General features: G+C 43.9%; 1 protein-coding gene across 5 annotated transcripts in view; it reads right to left on the reverse strand.

Moving 5' to 3' along the window:
* The window catches only part of ELOVL5 (ELOVL fatty acid elongase 5), a 38,349-nt gene extending 11,241 nt beyond the window's left edge, over nucleotides 1–27,108 (reverse strand). The window contains exons 1-4 of one of the 5 annotated variants that reach the window (XM_075086970.1): nucleotides 27,027–27,084; nucleotides 26,103–26,244; nucleotides 4,933–4,998; nucleotides 2,826–3,013 (exon numbers count right to left, since the gene is read on the reverse strand). In XM_075086970.1, the coding sequence (XP_074943071.1) occupies nucleotides 2,826–3,013; nucleotides 4,933–4,998; nucleotides 26,103–26,142 (294 nt within the window). In that variant the 5' untranslated portion in view covers nucleotides 26,143–26,244; nucleotides 27,027–27,084. Of the gene's footprint in view, nucleotides 1–2,825; nucleotides 3,014–4,932; nucleotides 4,999–23,646; nucleotides 23,751–25,581; nucleotides 25,789–26,102; nucleotides 26,245–26,831; nucleotides 26,955–27,026 lie in introns of those variants that run through there. The other 4 variants (XM_075086972.1, XM_075086973.1, XM_075086975.1 and 1 more) reach the window with 4 other exon arrangements.
* Nucleotides 27,109–27,557: the final 449 nt, after the last annotated feature.

Consider the following 27,557-nt stretch of genomic DNA (forward strand, 5'->3'; position numbering starts at 1 on the left):
AAAAAATTTTTTCCTACGTTATTGCATACAAACATTCAGATGTAATGGTCAGAAAACCAAACAGGTCATTTCCTCATCCTTGTTGGGAGGATGCCTCACTTCAACGTCTTGTTTGGGTCATATAATATTTAAACTGAGCTGTGATGCTATGAATCATGACCTGAACCACCACAGCTGTAACTCAGGAAAAACTCCAAAGCAGAGTTTCAGTTGTATCATATGCAAGCTATTAAAGCAGCTTATTTTCAGACAGGCTACTAAACAAGTTCATAAGTGTTTTATGACTTTTCTCAAACTGATACTGAAAAAAGTTTAATCCAGCTGAAACCCAAAGTGACAACAAGGAAGAGAACACGGAGTTACATCTCTCTTGAATGTTGCTCTTCACCATTTTATCTTAAAAGTGAATATATGTACTACAAAGTGCTACTGATGTATGGCTAATCCTTCAAAGCCAAATTTCTATGACTGACGTGATCTAAGCGAGGTTATCGCCTGCTTTGCACTGACACAGATAATTGCAGAGCCACTACAGCTAGCGAACGTACCTGGAGGTGCAGGAAGCTGATTTTTTCCCTATCACCTGGCCCTTCGGCTCTCTCCCTGCAAACATCAAGCAGTGAGGTGTTATGTCAGCACGGCTCTCTACTTGGCAGCATTTTTATGGGATCAGTCCTTTGTTGCAGAACATCGCTTGCCCTCTTGTCTAGCTCTTAGTGCTGTCAAAAACATTTTCTTGCAACTACCATGATTTTAAGAGTCTTCATGATACTGCAGCTTTGTGTATTCACGTTCAAAAAGAGAAGGTATATTCACAACAATACCGGTGAACACTCCCATATAGTTAACATTACATTAAGAGCAATATTCACTTTAACATCAAAGAGCTTCACTATATAGGAGGGAGGAGCCTTAACATTCACTGTATTTTAGTTGCCTCTTTCCTTCACAACATAAAAGCTATTCAGCTGGTTACAAGTATAAGGACTTATTTAGAATACAATAAATAGTCCTTCCTTGGTAACCAGCTCATTGTTAGCAAGAAAAGGGCATTTGTAAGATCAACTGTTCCGATCTTTTCTGTTGTTTATCAACAGGTTTTGTAACATGGTTGAATATTACAGTAATTTTCATTTGGAAACTATGAGTATTATTCTAAGTATTCAAGGAAATCAGAATGGCCATTGTGAGAGTTTCATCCACACTTAGTACAACCGAAGAAAAGTCTGCTCTTGTAAACCCTCAATAACATAATTAGAGGTTAAAAGAATAGATTATTATATAATTACAATAATATCTGCATAAAATAATGCATATGTTGTACATGAATTCCACAGCAACACTACTTTTAGACAAATTAAACAGATCAAACCACAATTTTTTTCTCGATGATAATATCCTGAGAGAGAGGTTAGAAATGCAAGCACATCAAGAATACAAGTTGTTCCAAGTACATACCGAATCCAAAACTGCTCCTGCTGAAGAATTAAGTATCAAAGTTCTTACTAACCCAACTCAGTAATTTTTGACTAGACAATTCACTACACAATAGAAATAACTTTAAATCACATACTATCTAAACACTGTCCTGGTTTCAGCTGGGATAGAGTTTAATCTTCTTCACAGTAGCTGATATGGGGCTGTGTTTTGGATTTGTGCTGGGAACACTGTTGATAATGTGGAGATGCTTTAGTTGTTGCTGAGCAGTGCTTACACTAGTCAAGGTCTTTTCAGCTTCCCATGCTCTGCCAGGTGCACGAGAAACTGGGAGGGGACACAGCTGGGACAGCTGACCCCAACTGACCCAAGGGATATCCCACACCATATGACATCATGCTCAGCAGATAAAGCTGGGGGAGGGAGAAGGAAGGGGGAACGGGACATTTGAAGTGATGGCTTTGTCTTCCCAAGTAACTGTTACACGTGATGGAGCCCTGCTTTCCTGGAGATGGCTGAACACCTGCCTGACCATGGGAAGCAATTAATGAATTTTTGCTTTGCTTGTGCATGCAGCTTTTGCTTTCCCTATTAAACTGTCTTTATGTCAACCCATGAGTTTTCTCACTTTTACTCTTCTGATTCTCTTCCCCATTCCACTGAGGTGGGGGGAGTAAGCGAGCAGCTGGGTGGGGCTTAGTTGCTGGCTAGGGTTAAACCACAACAATACTCACCTTGTAAAACACTATAGAATTTACTACAAACTTAAGGGAGAATTACAGCTTGCATATACTTCTAAGCAAATGCCAAAGGGGGGGGGGGGGGGGGGAAGATTAGTAGTTTCAGCTCTAGCTTGTAATTGCATGTTGAAAATTAAATCTCTCTTTACAGAAAGGAGAAACACTTTTGGTTAAAAGCAAGCCAGAGTATTCTGTACATTAAAGCCACACGCAGAGTCATTTTCTCACCACATTCTTACTTGCACTGCCGTAGTTCCTCATTTTCACTTTAATAAAAACCATGCAATTCTGAGTAAAATCAGCTAAAGTCCTCTCTGGGAAGTGGAAAACTTTATACTGCCTAATTCTTTGTTTTGTGAGGAAAGAAAATAAGTCCACAGAAAATCCACTTCAGTTTGAAATATATTTGTATGTTCAGGTTAACTTCCAAGAAGCAGATGAATCACAGCAGCATAGATGCAGTTCCTTCAGCAAAACTACAAGGACACAAGTTTTCTCCCCTGAGAAGTGACACTGAGGAACGGTTGCAACGTTTCTGCAGATGTTTCCCCGGGTTTAGTAAGACTGCCCTCAGAGAGAATTTTCAACATAAGCCAATATAACTAAAACAGATAACAAATAACACTGACCCAACCCCTTTTCTCCTACCTCATAAAACATATACAGAGAAAGCAGTGTAAGTCCAAGGTTGTAGACCACTAGAACACCCCTGCATGAGAATGGTTGCTTATTCCTCATGTACTTTGGTCCCAGCCATACAATTAGTAAGTACAAGACTGAGAAGATAAAGGTAGGTGTATAGTTCTCCAGAAGCAGCCATCCTTTTACTCTGGGGTCTGAAACAAACAAGCAAAAACATACAAACACTTAAGATTTTGTAAGGGGAAGAGTTCAATGCATCCAGAAAAAGCTGTACCCAAAATGCTTCTAGTGCCAAAATACTGGAGAAAGACGAAGGAAGCCCTTTTATTAAGGGCCATGCTGCCAATTACACAACAAACAACCTTCACAAACAACAAGATTTTAGTTTCACAGTGGTTAAAAGAAAGCAGAAATCATTCTCTTCCTAAAGCAAAAATATTCTTAAATTATTACTGCTATTATTTTTAAATACTCACTACTATTCAGAATTGTTGTCCATCCTGAATACCACAGATGAGCTTAAATTAAGAAAAGCTTAGCTTCAGTGATCCTCTCCTCCTTATTCTCTCAAACCTTTCCCAATAGTACATATCTTACCTCCTCACAGAGCCAGCAAGGCTAGGAGTGAAGCAGATACCTTTGTGGTTATCAGTGGATGACCCTGCTAATTATTTTCTAATCAATACTAACTTTATTAGACTTACATATGTGCTACTCAAAAGGATTAAATTTTGGAGTCCTTGTATGAGCAACGAAACACAGAGCAGTCAGTCCAGTCTGACTAACCAGCCTGGTTGGCAACATGTCAACTGCTCAGGAAATGCACACAGACCACTCCAAACAAGAAGATTTCAGGGGAACACCTGGGACAAGTGCATGATCCTTTTGAACCACAACTGTGTTGCCCATACCCAGCAACAGCACGGTATTTCACTCCTCTCACTGAAGTCAGCCTTTGAGCTGACAAAGGGTTGAAACCAAATTTACCTATCCATAAATGAACAATTGAAGTTTTGCTGGCATTCACAGCCCTGAATCAATTTTAAAGGAGGCATGTGGATCCTGAATGTAAGAAATGAAGCCTTAAAATGTAGGTTAGGAAGTAGTTAAGAAGGCGGGGTAATTGTGGCAAATCCAAACCTTTATTGTTCATTATTTTTAAGACATGGGAAATATAGACCATATGCCAGCACATCCAATAAGTGATATCAGAATATCCAGAGTAATCTAAATGGGCTTAGGATGAAGGGGAGGTGGGCAACAAGGGCACCAAGTAACTAACAGCAAACAGAAAACACACTTTGAAGGATCAGAGGCTTGTTCCACCTCCTGTGGACTTTGTCCTGCACGGACGGACCACCACCACCAGAACTCCACTGGGACAAAGAAAGAGGTAGAAAAGACTCTACTGAAGCAATCAGAGGAAGAAAGCACATGCCACTGAGCAGCCTTGCTATGCACACTCTGTACAGGATGCTGACATTTAATCCCCCCTGGTCAGGACCAGGTGGAACAGGACCACCCCTACCCTAGCTGGAAGCCCTCCCCATGAGGCCACCGCCTGTCCCTTCCTCGTGCTGACCAGGATTACTGTTCTCCACCTGTTGACTTTCTCACAGTGAAAAACCTACCAAAACCATTGTTTCTTTAAAAAGAATGTTTTCAAATAAGCATTGCTTTCCAAAAACTACAATTTTTTTCAGTGAAAAATTACTTAGCAGCTCTAGTTGTGAGGACAAGAGTATTTTTATTTCATAGAATGCAAATCTTAAAAAATGGGGTTTTTTTAATAAAAGCTATTATTGAATTTAAAAAAAAAGGCAGCAAAGATCTGAGTGAGAGAAGTTCTTCACTAAGACTAACAACACAAGCTTAACTGATAGCAAGAAGAACAGCACCTATGACTCTGTCATAGCTGAAAAATTAGGTCAGAAGATCAGAAGCATTGAACAGACTATTTATTACAGAATCATACACTTTGATGCTTTGCAGATACTAAAGAAAGTAGTCACCTGCCAATGTCAGGATGTTAGAGGGAAGCTGTTTCTTATGCTTTAATATCTGCACTTTAACATCAGTTTTACTTATGTATTTAATTTTTGACAAATCTTACCTCTGGGTCCAAGCCAAACATCAAGGTAGCTGTTGATTGTTTTATCCAGAAGTTCCATTCTACAAGCTATTGCAATGGAAAGAAGAGGAGAAAGTTAGTTCTTCAGCTCACGAAAATAATCGTCTGAATACTATCTGTTAGGGTCAACAAAGAAAATACTAATACACAAAAATTGCAGCAGATATATTGGATATTACCAGTGTATATAAAGTAGATAAAGCTTATTCTAGTCTCAGAGAGTCACCAGTATAAAAGCAGTATTTCCCACTGAAGTATTTAATCAAGGATCTAGATACGCAGAAGCTTAAAATAATGAGTTCAGATTAACCTGAAGTTCTTTTTAATACTGTATTTTATAAGTGCAAATACAGGATGACATCTTGCAAGATCACTCTGCAAGGAGGAGGAGAAGGAGGACTGGACCTTGAGAAAGCCAGCAACATTAAAATTCTCAAATAAATACTATGAAGCTCTTTTAACAAAGAGCCTTGAATAGCTGGCAAGGCTAGCTGCGGAGGAGGAGGGAAGGGAAAAACGTAAAAACCGGCTCTGCTATCACTTTTGCGGATAGGTTACTGATTACAGCTCTGATTAACAGCCCATAAAACCAAGATATCAACAGTCACTGAATGACACAGAGGGCTGCAGAGGCAAGGGAGAAAACGTTGCAGTTCGTGGCATGAGCATCCCCAGTTCCACAAACTGCTTACTGGTAAGACATTACCAGACAAAACTCATCCAACATCAGTACAGTAGTGATTCAAATGTCATCTTTCAGCTCCTCACACGGCCAGTATTTATTGGTAGCACCTGGTATATACACTGCAGTACACAAGTCGCTGTACCTCCCTAACGTTAAAGCAGGAAAGAAGCAGCAACGCTTTCCGTGAGCAGGGACAACCATACATGAAGCTGTTCTCAGGAGAAGAGGAAGTCATTTTCTTCTTGATTAAGAAAAACACAACTCAAACTAAAAAATAAAACGGCTTCCCATTTCCTCTTTTCTATCCAGAACTGTACTGAACTTCCACTAAAATCATTTTATCCATTTTGAAAAGGATAGTTTTAACTTGGTGTTTCTCCCCACCCCCAAGCACTAATATTAACAGCAATTTATAGTTATGGGGAAATAATGTAAGCAACACTTAAGCTGTCAACATACCCAAAATGTAAAACAGAAGAATTACTCTAGCGTAGACACCATTGCTAACAACAGAAAAAGTTAATCTCTATTTTTTTCAGTTCTATCTAGGTAAAGAAATGTCTCTCTTCCACCTGTGAAAACCCTGCCCCTAGGGGATTTCTGATTTACCCAAGTAAAATGAATAGTAGGCCCTCGTGGTTTAGTCAGCTAGAACTACACCTCCGTTTCTTTTGAGTCCAGCAAGAAAAGCCAAGCAGGATGCAAATGACATCCCCTCCCCAGTCCAAAGTGGGCCTGGGAGCCACCATGCCCCTCAGGGGTTTCAACTTCCTGTGGGACCAAGAAAATACATGGGCTTGGATACATACATTCACATCGCGTGGTCTGCTATTTAAGTCCACACCCCTTCCACCGCAGGGCTCCAGGCAGGAGGCTGACGTGCTTGCTGAGGATTTCTGGCTGCACCCCCAACCCATCACTCCCTGCAGGGCTCTCGAAGACACACGCAGAAGAGGACTTTCCCCTCCGTGTGCATCAAGTCTTTGTACCACTTTGGACTACACAAAGGCTCAGAAACTCCCCTGGAATCTGGTCACCAGGCACAAACAAGAGAGCTTGATTAAAATAACCACAATTGTTAAAAGTCTTTTGCAGTCCTGATTTATATCGGTTTTATTTTCTGACTGAAGAAGCCCAGCCCAAATAAGTACACATTTCACAAGAAGGGGCATTTCTGGGATTACATCACCTCACCAGCTATGACACACAAACTGTGAGTACTTGCGTGAATGGCCACAGCACTGGCACGCTGGTGTCCTCAGAATAAAGAAATTTAACTGTGAAGCCTATACTGTGCTACCAGAAGCATGACCATCAGGAAGACTGTGAGAAATTAGTACATAATTTCCAAAGATAAGAAAGTATCCAGAGCAAGCTCTTGGTTTTTTCCCACCTCCTTTTTCTTTAAACCTGTCAGCTATTAAATATCACCAGTAAAAGCACTCCCCAGCGGATAATTCATTTTGTTGCTTGAAATCCCCACTTACTCAATTTGTCTGTCACTCCTTTGATCCAGTACTGATTGATTTAGTCACAGAGCACTGCATCATCCAATAACCCAGCATCTGCACCTGACCTCCACTCCCCTTTTTGCAGAGGAAGATTTCAGATGGGAGAGTTTATTTCAGAAACCAAGGTTCATTATACAAAAATATACAGAAAAAGCTCAATTCAGAACTGACTTGTTATATACTGTTGCTTGCTGGACACTGAAAATGCAGATATGTAAGCAAAACAACTAAGTAAGCAGAAACAAACTCTGCCTAGCTATAGCAAAGACAGCAAGAAATGAAACTCTATGTTCAAATCTCCCATAAAATTGGAAGAAAACCTCATTCCCCAAGAGGAGGCGGCTTTCTGCAAAGGTGTCCGCTTTTTTTGGGCTGCTACCCCAAAGTGGCTTTTTGTGCCAGCATTATCAGACAGCAGATTGTAAAAGGCACACCGAAGGAAGACCTACTCCTAGCGTCGATTTCCAGAATTTGCAGAAAAAGAAATTGTTTCAAAAGCAACTTATTTTTGTAACAGAAAAACAGAGGGAAACAATCTGCTTTTGTTCCAGAGGGGGTCATGTGAGAATGCACCAAGTCTCCTGCCAACAGCCACACAACATTAAACACGGCTTCAACGGCAGCAACTACAAGAGTTCTTTTTTAATTAGAATAGTTTCCCAATTCAGAGGAACATCGACTCCCAGAAAAATTAAACCAGTGGCCATTTGAAACACTGTAATCGGCATGTTTCTTAATACTGAAAGTAAGCAAATTCTGCAGCTCACCACAAACACAAGCAGATCATTACCAACACTCCTTTACCCAGAAGTCACCCCTCAGCAAGGCACACTATTCACAGAATCATAGAATGGTTTAGGTTGGAAGGGACCTTTAGAGGTCATCTAGTCCAACCCCCCTGCAGTGAACAGGGACATCATCAAATAGATCAGGTTGCTCAGAGCCCCGTCCAACCTGGCCTTGGATGTTTCCAGGGATAGGGCATCTACCACCTCTCTGGGCAACCTGTGCCAATGTTTCACCACGCTCATTGTAAAAATCTTTCTTCCTTATATCTAGTCTGAATCTACCCTCTTAGTTTAAAACCATTACCTGTTGTCCTGTCACAACAGGCCCTGCTAAAATGTTATCCCCATCTTTCTTATAAGCCTCCTTTAAAGTACTGAAAGGCCACAATAAGGTCTCCTCACAGCCTTCTCTTCTCCAGGTTGAAAAACCCCAACTCTCTCAGCCTTTCTTCATAGAAGAGGTGCCCCAGCCCTCATATAATTTTTGTGGCCTCCTCTGGGCCCACTCCAACAGGTCCATGTCCTCCTTGTACTGAGGGCCCCAGAGCTGGACACAGCACTCCAGATGGGGTCTCACCAGAGCAGAGCAGAGGGGCAGAACCACCTCCCTCAACCTGCTGGCCATGCTGCTTTTGGTGCAGCCCAGGGTACTAAGCTGTGAGCGCACATTGTTGGCTCATATAGCTTTTTACCCACCAGTACCCCCAAATCTTTCTCTGCAGGGCTCCTCTCAATCCCTTCATCCCCCAGCTTGTATTGATACTGGGGGTTGCCCCGACTCAGGTGCAGGACCCTGCACTTGGCCTTGTTGAACCCGTAAGGTTCACATGGACCCACTTCTTGAGCTTGTCCAGGCCCCTCTGGATGGCATCCTGTCCTTCAGGCGTGTCAACTGCACTGCTCAGCTTGGTGTCAACTGCAAACTTGCTGAGGGTGCACTTGACCCCACTGTCTATGTCACTGATGAAGACACTAAACAGTACTGGTCCCAATATGGACCCCTGAGGGACACCACTCATCAATGATCTCCATCTGGACATTGAGCTGTTGACCACTCCCCTCTGGATGCAACCACCCAACCAATTCCTCATCCACTGAGCAGTCTATCCATCAAATCCTTATCTCTCCAATTTAGAGAGAACAATGTTGTGGGGGACCAAGTCAAAGGACTTACAGAAGTCCAGATAGACAACATCTGTAGCCTTATTCAGTACCTATGGTCAGAAAAAAATTTGACCCAATTATGCTGCACACTGCTTTTTAAAACGGGTACCTCTATATACACTAGTTCTTTTTTCCTAACCTGCCTTTCTACAATGGACAGGAAAGAAATCCTCTGCTCCCGTATTTTACCAGTACGGGAAGGTCCCTGAACACCTGGGCAAGCTGGATCAGAGTCTGGAAGCACTCAGACTTACAACCTGAAAGACACTTTACTCCAAGTCTAAATATTTAAAGGTATATCTGATGTTTTAAACAAACAAAAAAAAACATTACTGGACTGCCACAATTCAGCAACACAAACATAATAAAGGATGAAGTTGCACCTCACCCCAACAAGATTGAGCCCCATCATTAAAATATTACCTTTTTTTTTTTAAAATCCTCTGATTTAGATAGACAGTGGGTTTTTTTGACACCCACAGAACATTTTGCATCCCTGGTCTACTTTTGGCACTATGAGCTGGGACATGCACTACACTCCAGTGGCCACCCACACGTTTGGGCATAAGATGTGAGCTCTGCTGGGCCACATAGTCTGGGCATGGATGGCCCCAGTGCTCCTCACTGTGGCAACTAAAAATGTAGGCCAAAAGCTACACAGAAATGTGCGTTTCTTGCATTTTTTTTTTTTTTTTAAGATTTATAAAAGTTTTTCATATAGGCTACCAGCAGCGATAACCTGCTCTTCTAATGCACATTGCTACTGAGCAAAGGGCTACTAAATACTGAAGTATTTTACCAGCTCCTGCCTTTCAAAGGAAATTCTCCTCTACACTTTCCCCAGAAAATGCATTCTGGGGGATTTATGCTAAAAAGTGATTTAAGAATTGTTGGTCACATTTTAATATTGTTTCTTGAGTTTCTTCCTGGAGTAATTTGAGTTTCCAGGTAGCAAAGATAAGGCACGAAAATATAAAGGTTTGCCCACCATACCATGCCACCCTTTTTAAGCAACCCAAACAGCAGCAACAAAACATTTTGGGCTGAAAGCTCAAAGCACTGGAAGCCTGCTCCCTTTCAGTAGGATCCTCCAGCTCTCACCCTGCTGCTCAAGAACCCCCTGAAACAACAGATCCCAGTTTTCACGATTAAGTGCATGAACTTGAGGTCCAAAAAAATCCCCAAAATAGGCATCTAAATAATTATGCTGGCTTCTGAGAGCAACACACTGCCAGGCCTGGCTGCTCAGCCTTCTTGGAAAACAGCCACTTTCTCCGTTCTTAAATTAGGACTCCAAAGCCTAATTTTAGGCACTTGATTTTGGAAATCTTGAATTGTGTTTTCTTGTTAAAGTGATGTTTCCCAGTCCTGCCACTGCAGAGGTGACTCCTCTTTTCCCTCCTCCAAAAATACAAACTATTCCTCCTCCAAAAACAAAATGATCGCTCTGCTGTTTGCTTTTGTAAATGTACCGGAATTGAAAATACTCAGCTGCTTGAGAACTGGAAGACAGCACTGGTAATCAAAGCTGTCAACCATTTTCTGTCCGCTTTCCAAAGCTGCCCACTTTCTCCTTTCTATTCCCAAAGCCTTGATTGCCCCTTGCATCTATTCTCTTTGCCTTTCAACTTGCTGCCAACCCCAGATTCCCTTTTTTTTTTTGCCCTTTTTGAACACCCACTTAGGTCCCAAGTACGCTTAATGTTAGCAATAAACAGGAGTTTAGAACAAATCATAGTCCATATTGATCTGAAAGCGCAAGTACATTTATTTTCTGGGAAACCAGGTGAAGCATGAGTGCTGCAGATTTTATGCTTTCGTTTTTTTAAAAAAACTATTTAAAACTATTTTTAAACTTTATTTTGCAACTGTATCTCTGGCAAAGCAATGCAGATTTTTGGCCCACCTTGCATCAGCAGCAGATTTCCCAGCCTGCTGCTGACTCATCGGGACCCACAGTGCTGAGCTTTCACGCTCACCAGCAGCACCAGCGTAAGGAAGTTTAGAAATAAATGATTTGTATAAAACTCAGGGAAGTGTAAAAAATGCAAGACAAAGGAGGGAAGCTAGTCTCAAACAGTTTAACCTCAATGGTATTTCAAAACATTCGAAAATGCAGGGTGTAAAGGAAGACTTTACTAGACCTTACAGTTAACTAGGGGGATGATTTCATGCCATTGCTTTTCCTGTCATTCCACCCCCCAAAAATCCTTCAGTAACGATTACTTTTGTACATAAACATAGTTGTGGTAATTAAAGTATTTTACATAACAGAAACAAATACAAGAAAGGATACTGCAAAATGGAATAACTAGTTGTGCTCAATATGCCACACCCCATTAAACCAGAATCTGATAACCTTCAGATAGGTGAGTTAAGATAAATCATAGATCCTTGCAGTTTTATTCACATTTTCAGCAGATCTAAACTAGCTCTAATTAAGATCGGAGCATCCTAAGATAAGGACATTCACATGTATTTCATCCCCTTGCTGTTGACAGCTCTTGCTGCACTACAGGATAACTTCAGCCAAGGGAAAACACTGAGGGCAATGGCCAAGCAGGAAGAGCAAGTTGGAAGCAATGACACAAACCCACCCATGGAAGTACTAAGAATCAGAGAAAAATGGTATACCACTGCCTCTCCATCCCAGAAGGATGCATCTAGCTAACAAATAAGGATCTCTTGTGCTGCAAAGCTCCCCTTAGCAGCAGCAGATCCGACATCTCTCAGCACTACAGTAAAATGCGTTTTGCAACAGCATGCATTTTCCTGGAATAAAATGTTTGAGGGGGTACCCTGTGTCTGGCCGCTGCACCCATACCTCAGCAAAAGGATAATGGAAACTTTATCATTGCTGCCAGCTTATAGCACGGTGCTGTTAAGAGTAATAAAGTGCAGACTGCAAAACTATTTGCAGAAATAAAACGGGGAGGCAGAAAAGGCAAAGCATGCAGGTTTATTCAACTGTTGTGTTTGTAACAGAATGCAACTATAAAATGTGCAAGGACACTGTACAGACAACTGCCAGCTGGGATTAAAGAACAGTTGCTTTGGTTTTCTGGTTTTTGCGTTTTGTTTTTTTTTTTTTTTTTAAGGGGAAAGAAACATGGGAAAGAGAAGTTCTGTAGCAAACTAGGTTAAATGGAAACAGGCAGAATATGCACATGGCACAAGAGCTACAAGTTTGACTTTTTTTTGGAAGGAAAGCCGAAGCACAGCATTTGTTATATAGCTTTGCTCCAAAGCCCTCCTCCCCAAGCAGTATGTGAGTGTTTATTAACAGCTACTGTTTTAACCTGAGGCTCCCTCTTTTTCCAAAAGCTGTGCTGGTATTGCAATCAGGAAAACTTTGCTAGCTGTAGCTCACAATGGCAAATTAGCCAGAGGAAGCCTGGGAAGCTAAAGAGAGAGTGCTGAGAGGATGAAGGAGTCAAAAGCTAAGTCCAGAGGGCTATAAGGACTTCAGCTTTCATTTAAGGTCTCCTTTCTCTTATTCAAGTGCCTGCAAGAAGGTCTGACAAACTCCTCCCCTTTAATAAAGGGATTCTTCTCATCTCTGTTTGTGTACTTCGCTCAAACCAACTTGTTACTTCCAAAAGAGAAAAATAAAGGTATGGTCCCCAAAGCCTATTTTAATGAGCCTTCTTGGTCAAAAGGCTGCACTTTCTAACAACAGAGCCGATGAGACCACAGCCAACAGGTCCAAAGGATGGAGAAGCCCAGTCTTGCGTGATCATTACTAGCAGCAGAGTTCAAAAGTACTGTCTAGCTTCAAGACAGTAAGCTTTAATTTTTTTTTTAATGCCTACATATCATAACTGCACATTAAAATTTAAAGTAAAAAAAAAAAAAAAAAAAAAGAGTTAAGTGGGGCTGTCCTCCCACGTGAGCCCTCATTTCCTCCAACACCCCACAGCAGCAGCACCAAGTCTGAGCACTGAGAGAGCATCTGCCACCAGCCTGCCCCTTGCAGCTGCCAAAACACTGCTGCACTGTGGTCCAAACTTAGGGGACATCAAGAATAAAACTGATAGTATAGCACAGATCTATAATTCTTGGGTTACCTTCTTTGCATTCATTAGCTTGACATATGAAAGCTTGCTGTCTGACCTATGGAAGCACCTGCAATTCTCCCATACATGCGAAAGACTGTACAAAGCAAGAAATGGCTGTGTGCAGCTATCCAGTAAACAAGGTTTAGCTATAAAAAGGTTATCTGGGGTTCACATGCTGACTAGAATCAGTGATCCAATAAAAAGCTGAGAAATTAGAGGAAGATCATGACAGCTGAAGGCGACAGTGACGAAGGTAATGCTGCACCATGCGATGCTGGCTAGTACAGGGATAACAGCGCACACAAAACCTGAACTAAGATGCCCTGCTAAGATGTGTAGCTACAACCCCTGTGTTCAGATGAGTAAATACCACATTTTACAGGATGACTTGTGTTTGGGAAACCAGATCACACTGAAAAAGCACAAAAACCAGTCACTCTTAGGCAAGTTACAGTATGTTAAGTATTGATTTGTGTGCATACTTCTATTTCCAATGAGCGTGGGGTAGCACCTGCAGTGCAATGGGAGAAGTGAAATTCCCTGGTAGGCCCTAACGCACAAAAATACATGTACTACACTGAATTAGTTACATTCCTCAACAAAAGTGAAGTGAATTTCTACACTTTTACCTAAAGGAAGAAAAGAAGCATATTGACACTGTAAATGCACACCACGGCCTGCCTTGCTGCCGTTTCTTCATACGGCCAGCCACACTACAAGTCAATCTTAGAACTTTTCTATTTTCCTGCTGTACCCCCATGAGACACGAGTTAATTCTGTACAGCTGCAGCTGCACCAATACTTGGTGCCTTCATTTTTAAGATGCTAAACATCATGCCAGACAGTACAAGCGTATGTAGTGACCAGTACTAAAAAAAAAAAAGTCAGGCAAGTACAAATGACAGCTAGCTTTAAATAGAAAATGGTACCAAAAAATGTTCCTTTTACCACCATTCTGAGAATTAAGAGAAAAGAAGAAAAATATTACTTCAGGTACAACTGTTATGCCATGGCATCGTGCTGCTCAGGACAAAGCCCTGCTGGTAGGCACGCTGTTAAACCCCTGCCTTCGAAACAGTACAAAAATAATAGGCTCATCATTCAGAAAAGCAATCACTTTTGAAGATCTCGTCTCCTTTCCAAAGGATAAAGGAGTTAACACTATGTAAGGCAAGATTTCGACCTTGTTTTCTTCCTGCCCAGGATGGACAAGGAATATTGAGAGTGAAGACTGCACATCCTGGTATAGGGGCAGAAGATGATGTGACAGGAGATTTCTTACATACGCATCCATCGGATCATTCCCCACCTTTCCCTTGTACAGCACTTGGCACATCTAAACGAAGTGCTGCCAAAACCATGCAGCCAGCTGATGGCATTTCTGTTACAGAAACTCAGGGTTGAAAAGCCCAGTGGGTCCTTGCCTGCACCAGACCCATGACAAACCAACGGCTGCTGAGAATCAGTAAGTTTCAGAATACCAAATCATGGCTGTAACAAGGCCCCCTGAAAACGATGACTGACTCCTAAAGTGGTTAGAAAAGAAAGCATTTCTACCTGTATATTTCGTTGGTTTGATGTTGGCAGTACTTTCCTCAACGTTCCTTCATCAGAAGACCCTGCTCCAGGAGGTGATTACTGCAATTTCTTCTGTTTTATTCTTTGTTTTAAGGGCAGAAAGACTAACCAACAATTAAAAGGAAATATTGTAGTGGTAAAGCTCGGTGTGATCTTATCATTGACTGTTTCTATGAACTTTAAATAGACTACTGGAGGAAAAAAACCCACACTGTCCACACATCTGGCAACTGTCCAGTTGTCTTCTACAAGCTCATAATATAAAAAATTCAGGCACCTGCAGAAGTCATGTAGGGAATTCCAGCAAAGTCAGTCCATTTCCTCCAAAATGCAGCCACTTTTATTTCAGTAAGAGGCAACAAACTCCTGGTGTGGTGGAAATCCTACTGCTGTTAAAACCTGTTCCAGCAAAGAACCCAGCTAGACTGAATCCCCAGCTTTAGTGCCAAGACGCAGAAGGTTTTACTGCATTTGCATCACACTTTCAAAAGCACCAGATCAAAGGCAGTGTGGATACTGTAATTCACTATATTATACGTGCTTTAAATACAGGGACAAACCAATACCCACACAAGCAGCAGGCAAGAAGTTTCCTCCCCCACCCTGCAGCTCACCTGCCCTCCGCAGGGCAGCAGTCCCTTGGAGAAGGGGGTACCAGATACACCTGTTCTGCCTTGCTGCTTGTGCAGAGTCTCTCTGAAACCATGTCTTCAGCAACTTACTTGTCCCTAAAGATGAGAAGCTCCCCTCCATACAGGCATTTTTCCTGCTCATGCTTGTTACGGTGCTGGCTCATGCCCACCAGTAAGCCTCAGGCTGACAGCTACTGCATCTCCTTACCCTCACTTCAACTCCGTTCAGCCAGGTCCGTAGCTATAAAACCATGCCCAGGGCACGTGGGGTGATCAGAAGCAACCAAGAACAGATTTGACACTGTTGCAAGGGGTGTTTTCATTCCCTCCCTATCCTCCACCCTGCCCAGGTAGAGAGAAGCAGGGGGACGTTGTAGCCCCAAAAATAAACCAAGCAAGAAGATCAGCTTTCATATGGGTCCATCCCACCACCGGATTTACTGCAGGAGAAGCACCAGCATGAGACAGGCATGTGGGTGACAAAGAGGTCTCACCTAACTGAAGCTGAGCAATGCCATGTCATTGTACCCGGCAAGAAACCAAGACCATAGCAAAAAGAAAGGTAAACAAAACAGACAAAAAGATGCAGAACTTTTAAAGCAGAATTCTAAAACGCTCTTAAGAGAAGGCCAAAATAAAGTGCAATGCATACACATCATTTTACATATAGGAATGGTTCTAGTGAAAAGTGCAAGAATTGCAGAAAGAAAACATGAAACAACAGAAGGTCACACAGGATACGTTGTCACACAGATGTCACACATAGCTAACTTACAGAGATTTCTGAAATGTAATCATAACAGCATGAACTGACAAATTATTGCACTGTAAAAAGCAAACAACAACAAAAAGCCCATAAATGGTCAGAACACAAAAGGAGACAGCTTAAGACGTGCTGCTCCTTCCTGTCTTGAAAACTGAGAGGGCAGGACTCAACAGATGGAGACCAACAACAGATTTATTCCAAAAAAAGGCAGCTTGAATGTTTTATTCAATCTAAACACAGCAAAAATATTCCAGCAGAAACAGAGCTAATGAAAAGAAACACACAGAAAAAGACTGAAACAAAAAGCTGAACAGACAGTGAATATGACCAGAAACTCTTAGTACACACTGGTCAGCCTGCAGCTGGGGACCTTGACAATAGAGGGGAAGCATCCCATACCCCCTTTAATTCTCAGCCTTAAAGCATGTTATACTGTAAGATTTGAGACACACCTTGAGTGCAGTAGCCTAATACTAAATTTCAATGGGAAGTTTGATTTTCTGATAACACCAAACATTTTTACTTGATGCCCAAAGCTTATAATTAAATTCGTTATATGAGAAAAACACATTGCTAGATAATTAGAAAGTGATTTACACATGGAAAATAAAACTTTCTCCTTTACTATGCTGCTTGCAGCAAAGTAAAAACCTAACTTACAGTGTATTTTATAAGTGCTTGTATTTTGCACGGAGTGAAAGACAGGAAAGAATTAAGTTGCTTTCATCAGCCACACTTGTAAAGCGACTCTCAGAGCAATGGGCAAAAGCCACGCTTTTTCGCCTCTACAGTAAAACTGTGCACATCTATTATACGGGTGGTAATATATTAAAAGTTGCTTGCTCAGCAGGTAAACTCAAACTTTACATTCTGAGTGCACCTTTTTCTTATAGGGTTTGAACAGACTGTGTAGAATACAGAATGATGCTTCAGGCAATGAAACTGCTTATTCACGTTGGCAGCTCTCCGAAAGTTTCCCCCTCCGGAATCTTGCCACCACCACGGCTCTATTTTTACTCCGTGCCAAAAGCAAAACATGCTTTTGTGAAAAAAAACTCTTTCATGAACCAATTTTTAAAATATCAAAAGACAATTCCAGTAGTTGGAGGCTATTTTTCCACAATGTTTTTATCTCCCTGGAATACAAGCCCTCCACAGAGACGTGTCATCTCTAAAACAGCAGCAAAGGGACTCTTAATTTCAATAGACCTGTTATTCTGAACCAGGGAAGCTAAATGCCCAAGTTCATGGCCTCACACAGGAACTGGTATGTGGTGGAGAAACAGAAGCAGGAAAAAAATAAGTAAACCAGATTTGGTTAATATTCTGCTCTCACATTAATGACTGACAGCTTATGTGGGGATTTGGTAGGGGTCTTGACAGAGCGATGCTGCTCTAAGGAGGGACGTGTCAGAGCTGCTGATGGCTGATTAGGGCTCCTTCATCAGTTCAGCCCAAAACCCAGCCCTGCTCCTCTGTTCTGCAAAATAACCTCCCAGGGCACCAGGTGAATAAGCTTTTAAAAGGCAAAGTCTGAAAAATAGATACAGAGAGAAATATGAAAGTGAGAAAAGGAACAGCAAGGAAAAAAAACAAGTGGGGAGAGGGGTGGAAAACCCCTTAACTCCACTGCTGAGCTCCTTCACACATGCAGTTGACAATTCACTTAAAGGCCCCATCGCTGTAGGTTCAAAGACAGTCACCTCCTCCCAAGGCCATACATCTCTCCTTGGGAGGCAACACAGCACTAAAGGATGTAAAGCACTCACTCTGAGATGATAATTTTTCATACACTGTAACCAGTGGTTAAAACCTGGCGACATCTCCATCTTCTCAACAAGTGCATCCTTCAGGACTCATATCTGTATTTTAACAGCTTCCTAAACGTATATTTTAAAACACAAAGCCAGTTCCCACAAACATTTAGAAAACTGAACTGTGCTATATGCAACTGATACCCATGTTGGTGCATCGTTTAAGCCAGATGTGTTTTGTGAAACCAAGAAGTCTTCAGCCTGCGCAACTGGAAATTCATTATGGCTCTGCAATTGCTCAGCTAGAGTTTAGATTTGAATATCTTATCTAAATGAGCTCTGCACTGAATTCAGAAGGAACAAGCCAATTAGACGGACTTCAAAAATGAGAGAAAAACCTTTGAAAACAACATTAGCGGTCCTTTCCTGTACCTTAATGCAACCACTTAGTGGTGATAGAACAAGAAATCAATACAAAGAAGTACCAAAGGATGTTATTTTTTCTTCTACAAGGCATGCCAGACATGCAGCCTGCTTTTGCTTGCTTCAAAGGAAGTTGACAATGGTTTTGAAAGGGCAGAAGGGTAGGGAAGTTAGAGGTTCCAGGAACTGTCAAGTAAAAGTAGAAGACCGAGTATAGCCTCTGGAGAATTACTTGGGAACCTAACAAAGGCTGTAAAACCCGAGGACAGAGCTACAACCATTTAAAACTGTCGTGCAAGTGATCCCAACACCGCCATTGGCTCTGAAAATGGCTTACGCCCATGCAAACTTTTTACCTATAATCAAGTAGAAGCAGCAGCAGCAGCTCATGTATTAGGCAGGGCAATGATCTACACTGAAACATGGTAGCCTTTCCGTGACTACCTGTATTATTATTTTTTTTTCCTCCTCATTTTAAACTGAGCAGACAAGGTTTGCCAAACTTGTCCTCATGATGTTTTGAATCATCATTTTGAGAATCATCTCCTAGCCAAACAACAGGGAGAACCTTTGACTTAAATAACAATAACTAAACCTTTAACCGGTTAGGAGGATGACATTCTCCAATGTTCAGCATTGCCCTGCCCTTTAGAAAAAGAAACTTGCAAAACCTCAAAACCTCCTCAAAGTACTCATCACTGACTTGCTTAGTGTCATCTCTCTCCATCTCTACGTAATGGGTCTGCCACCCTTTATATGGCTGGTGTTCCCTCACACTTGTGTTTTTCTCTAGCCCTTATGCTGCGTTTTAGCCTCTTGCAGAAGGTGATGGGGACACCCACCCAAAATTTCCCAGCCCATGGTCAAGTCTGGCGGCTGAGGCCAGGCAAGCCCAGTCACCTCTGCTGTAGCTGGAGCAAACGAGAGGCTGCAGAGGCAACCGTGCTGTACACTGTGCCTTCTGGGTAGCATGCAAGTCAGAATTCAATAAAATATGAAAAACCTGCTCAAATCTTTTGCAAGAGGCTTTTCTGCTTAAGGTTGTTAAAGAGGCAGAGAAAAATCTGTAAGTGGCCAGGCCTGTTGGGCTAGCAGCTTACTTTTTGTCACTGTATCACATATGTTAATTAAAAAAATTCTGAACTGCATTAACAAATGCAGGTATTTTCCCCATTAATGAGGCTTCATGCATGCAATAGTCAAGCTCAGAAGACTAATGTAAAGCTTAACAACACGCTGAAAGGCCACTGTGAACTGGGGGACAAATATTTGATGCAAGGGATAAATGCACGACCCTAATTTAGGACAAAGAGCTGAGAACTTGCACCAGGTCACAGGGTCTGTAATCAGCTAAGAGCAGCCTCTCCACACCAGTGCTGCACAAGAGAAATGAAGCACCAAACCGGAATCAGACATTCACCATAAGCATCTGCTGCCCTGCAATCCAGATAAGCATATACATAAAAATGCAAGCACAACTAACTCTGATTGTGTCCTTCAAAGCCAAATCCAGATTCCTGTGATTCTACCAACATTGTCCTGCAGCTACCACGTGAGGTCTTGCTCAAAAGCCTGCGAGCAGCCACGTGAATGAACTGACACATAGATGCTTTTCAGTAAGCACACGTGCCATGCACCTCAACTAGCATGCCATTTGAACTTCGGCATGCAAAAAGGTTTCATGAGTTTCATTTTCTGAAGGGCAGGGCAATGCTGAACATTGGAGAATGTCATCCTCCTAACTGGTTAAAGGTTTAGTTATTGTTACTTAAGTCAAAGGTTCTCCCTATTGTTTGGCTAGGAGATGATTCTCAAAATGATGATTCAAAACATCAGCATTTTTAAAAGCCACCTGGGAGTTGGAGATAATCCTACAGGAAAAGGTTAACAGAAGCTTTCTGATTAAAATATGTATATAGAAATAGCATATCTGAGGGGAATCCTATAAAGATTAAGGTATAAAGGTCTGTAGTTTCCCAAAGTTTCATCATCTCAAGTGAAACCAAACCTTAGGACACAGGACCAGCTCAAGAACTAGACCCCTATGTTGACAACTGATAAAGTAGTGTACAAGTAGATTTCTTTTGCTCATTTCTAAAAGCTTCAAGCCCTGATTTGATCTTCAAGACCTCTATCTGAATACAGATGCCATGGTTTTAAGGCAGCACAGGCAGAGGAGCTCCTCTGCCAAGCTGCAGTCTGCTCCAAACCCGCCACCATACAGCATCTAAGAGAAGAAGGCATTTTCCCATAACTAGCACTTGCTAGGGGCTCCTTAGCCAACAAGGGCACAGCAGAAACACTGCCTTAATCTTAAAGCTTCCCAGCAAGTTTGTAACTGCAAAGTCAGGGGAGGAAAAAAAAGAAGTAAAAAAGAAAAAAAAGAGCAAAACAGGCAGCAATGCAAACTTGCATGCTTATGAATTAATTAGCTAAAAGTATGGCCTAAAACCGTAAGATACTTTGAGGTGTATTCAGTTTAATAAGCTAAATTATTCTGCAAATTAATACTTGTTAGTTTTCATCTAACAATGGTAACAGCCTTAAGAACCATGACACCAACAGAAACATCAATCAGCACACATATGCCTTAAAAGCTGGAGTGTTACTTGAAATCAAGACTATGTCCTTTTTGAAATCAAGTCTATGTAGTACAGCAGAGAGCCTGAACTTGCACATAGGAAGAAAGCAATTACCCTCCAGTCACAGCAAAGACAGGCAGCAAGAAGAGAAAGAGTATTCTCAAGGTCACAGAGGAAGAAGAGCACTTCCAAGTGATAACAGAAGAGGGATATTCCCTTTATTCAAATCGCTGACCCAGTATCTCAAAGGGTAGGGTTACATAGGGATCAAAGAGCAGGGGAGAATTTTAAAAAACAGGAAAAAAAAAAAAATGTTTATTCCCTGTTTACTGTAGCTTTGCACAAGCAAGTTTTTTATCCTGTAAACATCAGTGCAACTCAGCGCATTTAGTCATCACCTACAGCATCTCACTTGGCAGGCAAACGTTCTGTATGAAGCTTTGACACGGAGGTCAATTAAATCCAGACAACTTTAGCATAAATTCAGGTTTGTGGAAGATTTTTATATTTCTACCTGCTCAGTATGCTGTTGGTCATCAACATAGTTATTGTTAATTAAGTACAACCTCTACAGCCAATAATGCTTTAATAAGGGCATGCAAAGTACCCAGATGCAATGGGATGCTGAGACCAACTCTGAATTCACATCACTGAGTTAAGCATAAGTAGCATGCATCTGTAAAATCTCTACACCTGGTAAGGGCATTTATTAGACTGTCATTGTGCTTTCTAAATGCTCGATGCTTTGTGTTTCAGATGAGTCAACCATTTCATCAAGGAAATTAAATAATACTCCAATGCATTGAACACAGCAGGAAAGCATTTACCAACCACATACTTTGTACAAGTTTGCTCTTGTGCTTTTATTTACCCTGTAAGATAACGTGTCCTAAATGCCAAAACACAGAGAAACCAAGGCAATAAATTTTAAGAGATTCATTTCATTAAACATATCCAGGAGAGAGCCACTGCATACACAGTCCACAGCAACTCTACAAGTTATCTCCATAGTAAGACTGCAGGCGGCATTTATTTGATTTGTCAGTCAAAAAAACCAATCCAGGTCACTGTTTGCAATACCTTTATCAAACAGAGATGTAACTGCTGTTCTGTCAGACCCAGGGAACAGGTTTCAGTGCCCTCAGGAACCCAGATATAAACCACTTTTACCGAACAGCACTTAGGAGCCCCAGGGATGTCAGCCTAAGCAATGCCCTCTTAACCGTATTGCTGCAATACCGAATTTAAACAGCCTTAGGAAAGGCCATAGCAAAGCAATTTGAACTGGAAGCAAGTTTTTAAACAGACTAACTTCTATGTAATCCAGTGATCATCCTTTTGATTTTTTCTTGTGTGTGATTTTCCATCTAAGGGAAAAAAGTGTTTCCAATGCTAGCATGCATAAACCATTTGGACTGCAGGCACCTTCTGCATTTTCAACACATTTTAGAATCACAAAACAAATTAGCGACTACATTGCGCATGACAAAGTGGCTACACATTACGAGGATTATTGTCAGTTTTGTGAAGTATTTGGATGCACAGAGAGAAGTGTGCTCTGACTGGCATGCAGTAAGCACCAATTTCTTACGTCTGTATATAGTCAAACAGCTTTCAAAAGCAGATGTTGCATCCTGGAAGAACATAATTTTGTTTGAACAGCTTTGTAGATCTCACCCCTGTAAGACTAATTTCAGACATGGCAATGAAAGAAGGTAACAGACGAAGACCGAGATTAAGAGGAGAAAATGAGCAAGAGCAAGTTGTTCAGTTACGCAGGGGACGCTATACCAAACAGCACCATCACCTACCTACACATGCCTTCATGACCTATACAAAGAGCTGCCAAATCTAAGAGGAGCTTTAGTAGCTTTGAAGAGGCAACAGAGTTTGCTTGTGACCCATCTCAAGACTCTCTGCTGCTCATGGGAGGAAAAAATTACAAGAAATAATAGGTAGAAGTATTTGTGGCTCTCCTCCTCAGCAGTGAAAGAGCACCCCTGCCTCAACTTGTGAGAAGTCAGAGAACAAACCTTCAATATATGGAATAAAAACCCTGCACCACCAAGAGCCCATTTGCTCCAAAAGGCTTTCCCAGTCCAAAGAAGCCTCTCCGACACAACCCATCCCAGGAGACAACTCTGCATGTGGCATGGGAGCTCTGGCTTCTTGCCGCGGCGGCAGGAACCCCTGGCCAGGCAGCAAGCAGAGCACTGCTGAAGCCATCTCCTGTGCTGGCAGCAAGGTGATGCCCAAAATGCCACCAAGCCCACCCTCCTGCTGATTGCTGCCCCACACCACCACACTGCTCCCACCCAGCCCATCAGGCAGCAGCAGGCAGGAGCAAGGACAAACACTCGTCGGTGACATCCTTTCAGTGCTAGTTCCTAGAGGGACGGCAGGGACAACAGGACACAGAGGCATGACACTGCTCTAACATGGATCTAACATGGATCCGTATGCAATTGATGTTTTGCTCCAAGGTTTGTCTCAGGTAGGACGCAGATGGCATTAATTGGGGCACTTGCTTCATCTGCGTCTGAGCAAGGACTGCTGAGGCCTCTAGAAGACGTGCATTTTAAGCTGTGGGCACCACCACCTTGATCTGTATGGGTGGGGTTTTTCCCTGAGCTCAGCAGAAACAGAAGTGTTTGATGTTGCAACGTTTGCTGCCCAAAAAAAGAGGAAGGTGAAGGAATGAGGTCTGCTCAGTACTTGAGAGCATTTAACCAATTACCAGCTGAATATCACTTACAAGGAATGTTCCTTGCTCCCAAAGGGGCAGCTCTGGATCACTCTCAGCACCAGGCTTTCCACCTGTGGCTGCAGGACTTGTGCACCAGGTCAACCTGAAATCCTAAAATACGGGCAGTTCCACCATCATTCCAAAAACCTGAATCTTCAAACATATTTCCAAAAATCCTAGCAAGTCGCAAAAGAATGAGCAATTAAAGGTGCTGCCCAGAGGCCTGATGGATTTACGGTATTTCCAATTTACATATTTTTTGTTACATTAATCATATCTCCTCCAAGTTAATTCCTCTTGTAAACAACACAAAATGAAGGTCAGCAGAGAAAGAAGAGATTAGACTAGAGAATTCAAAATATTTTATTTCAACTGACTGTACTAAAGGCGAGGAATGCAACAAGAGGAATTCTTGCTCAGAAATTTAAAGACAACATCAGCTTACTAAAAATACTGTAATAAGTATACCTAGAGACTGGTCAGACAGCACATAAACTAAGTATCCTTAACAATGCTATATTTCTGTACCAAATATGCATGAGTTTTAGTCAAAGACACTTCATTTGATCAGCTGCTGGTATGTAAAAGATACTAAACCACACGAAGTGCAATCGCTTTTTAAAGAGCACAGCGAGGCAAACAGACCAACAGCCAGGCTCTTCCTCTCCTTACAAGACAAAGCTCCATGGCATATTAATTTCACTGCTGCTCTCTCTGGTTGCATTTGAATGCTAAAATACAGGAGGCTTAAGTCAGATCACTTACGATAAATTCACTTAGCTACTTATGCATAAAAAGCACAACAAAGTCCCTAAGGGCTTCCAGCCCAGCCCGCATTTCATATGTAACATGTACCTTGCACAAAATTAAGTAAAATCAAGCAAAATCAAGCAAAATTCTCACGTCTTTTAACGTCCTTTACCCACGTCAGCTGGCAACAGCATCTCTGAGGGCAAACCCACTCCTGACTTCAGCAAACTCAGCATGATGATCACTTTCATCTGCTCCTCAGTTCATGAAAAGCTGGAAAGGGATTTCCACCCAGCTGACCCCAGCCATCTCCAGGAACCACAAGCTTTCAAGGAAAATCCTCAATCTGTGCGTGCAAGTACAGCTCCCCCCAGGCAGAGTACGTACGTGCCTTGGCTATTCGCTGCTCTGAAAAGAGATTATGGCTAGTGCACCCCAAATACATAAACACTTTTATAAGAAACTCCAGCTTTCATTGCTGAACAGCATCAGATGACCGTGAGTGCCACAGGCACACTCCCTGACGCAGCTTCAACTTCTGTTAAGCAGTGGTGAGGACACATGGGTATGTATCTCTAGCTATGGAGTTTTCTAACAGCAGAGAAAAATCTCAGGCTGCAACTACACCGAAGAAACGAGGAGGGCTTAGAGTAAAATATCAGAGTTCTATTGCAAAACTCTTCAGCGTTATTCACAAGATCATATTAAAACCAAATAAAACCCCTCCTTCTATGCTAGCAGCTTAATACTGATGCAGCAACACCGCTAGCCCGCATCTACAACTTGACAGCTGCAAAACCCTCCACCCAGCCAGGGCCACCAGCAATAATTTAAGCCGGCCGCTTATGGCAGGCCCGCAGCTGCCGGGTCCCCGGCAGAGAGCTGCTTTTGCAGATATAACCTCACCCTGGAAGCGATCTGGCCCAAAACTCCAGTGAACGGCTGTGCCACCACCAGAGATGCCTGCATGCTTGCCCTCCTCTGTTTTCAACTGCAGGGTGTGTTTCCATTTACACAGAGCGGTTTTGGAAACTTCCTGCTTGGAAGCATCCTAACTGCAGCCGTGCCCCTGCCTTGTTTTCCCTCGTCGTCGCTAGCAGCAGGCTGAGCTCTTTGCTCACGTTTTTCACCGTGGTCCCAAATGCCACAGCCCCAGACATCACCCAAAGCACCGAGAATAGATATTAGCCATACGGGGCACCGCCGTTCAAGCGTGGAGCGGGCAATACACCCAGCTGCTGGAGGGAGAAACGCCTCTTGTCATCTGCCGCGAACCCTTCTTGCTGAGCAAGCCAAGGTTTTACTATTCCTGCCCAGGTCTGCAAAACTGGCCTTCTGTCTGCAGATTTCGAGCACGGATCTGTGCGGAAAGCTCTCCGGAGTCGGATCCTCAGCTGCCGTGTTCCCTGGGAGGCGGGGGGGAGGGCGGGGGGGGGGGGGTGGAGGGCAGAAAAGCAGCCAGAGCAGGCAGGGAAGGAGAAAACACTTAAATCGCCTAGGACATACTCCGCATAACCCTGAGTGTTGCCAACCTCTAATGCTGCTGATGCCCGAGGCTTTCCAGGAGATGGAAGGGAGATAAAAGCAAAGTCGTAAAGTTTTTAAGAAAGTCGCTGCACACGCGACTGACATGGTGACACGTTTCTATCGCGTGCCCTTCCTTTTCTACTTATTTCCTAATTTAAAAACACCTAGATTTTGAAACGGGTAGGCACCTTTTAGAAGCACTGCACATCTCCACGGCGCTGGTTCCATGTGGCGCCTGCCCTGTCCCGCAGGCAAACCCAGGAATTACCGTACCAGCGGTTCCATTTCTAAACCAGCAACGCGGTCAGGGGCAGCGAGCAGGAGTACGGCCTCAGGGAAGGAGAAGAAGAAGGAGAAGAAGAAAGAAGAAGCAGCAGAACTGTTCCGTCCGGAGCCTGCAAGCCCCCTCTCCAGGGGGCTGCTCCCGCCCGGTCCAGCATCTCCACCGGCGGGGCCGGGGGCGCAGCGTGCCCACCCACCTCGCGTGGTGATGCACACGCACAACCGCGGGGGTAGGGGGGACGGGGTCAGGGATGGGTTTTTTGTTGTTTGGAGCCGTAGCGGCGCTCAGCCCCCCCCCCCCCCCCCCCCCCCCCCCCCCGGGGAGGCAGCACACAGCCCAGGGCCGCTTCCCCGCCGTTAAACGCAGCCGGGGGGGGGGGGGGGTTCCCCCCTTTCCTGCCCCTATTTTCCCTCCCGACTCCGCGCTCCGCCACGGCAGAAGGGGCCGCCGCCGCCCGGAGATGCAGTAGCCATGGCAATGCCAGATTGCATCATGCTCTTGACTAACTGCACCGCGAAAAGACGCTCCCGGAGAGAGCCCCGGCCCTTCCGCCGCCCCGTCCCGTCCCATCCCTCGCTCCCCCGGCCCGCCAGCCCGCCCGCCCGCCGCTGCCGGCTGCGGCCCCGCCGCTCACCGCCGCGCCCCGAGCCCGCCGCCGCACTTGTTGCGCGTCCCGCGGAGCGGCGGCCCCCGCCTGCCCCCCTCCCTTCTCCTTCTCCTCCTCCTCCTCCTCCTCCAGGCCCGGGCGGCCGCGCCGCATCCCGCCGCCGGGCGAGGAGCCCAGGCGTTGTCCTCCGTCCCTCCCGCCCGCCCGTGGCCGCGGCCCTACCTGGCGGCGGCGGCGCTGGGGGCGGCGGGCGGGCACCGGCCGGCTCTGTCACGCTGCGGCGCCGCGGGGGCGGGGCCGGGGGCGGGCGCGGGGCGGGGGGTCCCGCCCCCCAGCCGGCCGTGGGCTGACTGTGACGTAACAGTGGTGCGGGGGGCTAACGGGCAGCGGAGGAGGGGTGTGCTATGACGTCACGGCCGCCGGGAGCCAATCGGGCGGGCGCGGAAGGTTCGCGAGCAGGGTGGGGGGATCGCGCTGCGCGGGGGCTGAGGCGAGGGCAGCGCCGGCACCTGGGGCCGGCGGCTGCGGGAGGAGGGTGTGAGCCCCCGCGGCGGGTCCGGCCCCGCGCCCACTCGTGGGGGCGGGAGGAAACACCGAGCGGGAGGGTTTTCCAGCCCAGGCGGTGGGAGCAGGAGGCGCCCGTGAAAAACAGCCTGGGATCATGTAATTAAAGACCATCACAATGAGATGAGCCACATGCCTTTGTTAAAGGCCGCAGGCAAACGCAAGTTGATCTGTTTCTGTTTTGAGGAA

Source organism: Phalacrocorax aristotelis, chromosome 3 (genome assembly GCF_949628215.1).
Source record: "Phalacrocorax aristotelis chromosome 3, bGulAri2.1, whole genome shotgun sequence".
In the NCBI taxonomy this organism is placed as follows: domain Eukaryota; kingdom Metazoa; phylum Chordata; class Aves; order Suliformes; family Phalacrocoracidae; genus Phalacrocorax; species Phalacrocorax aristotelis.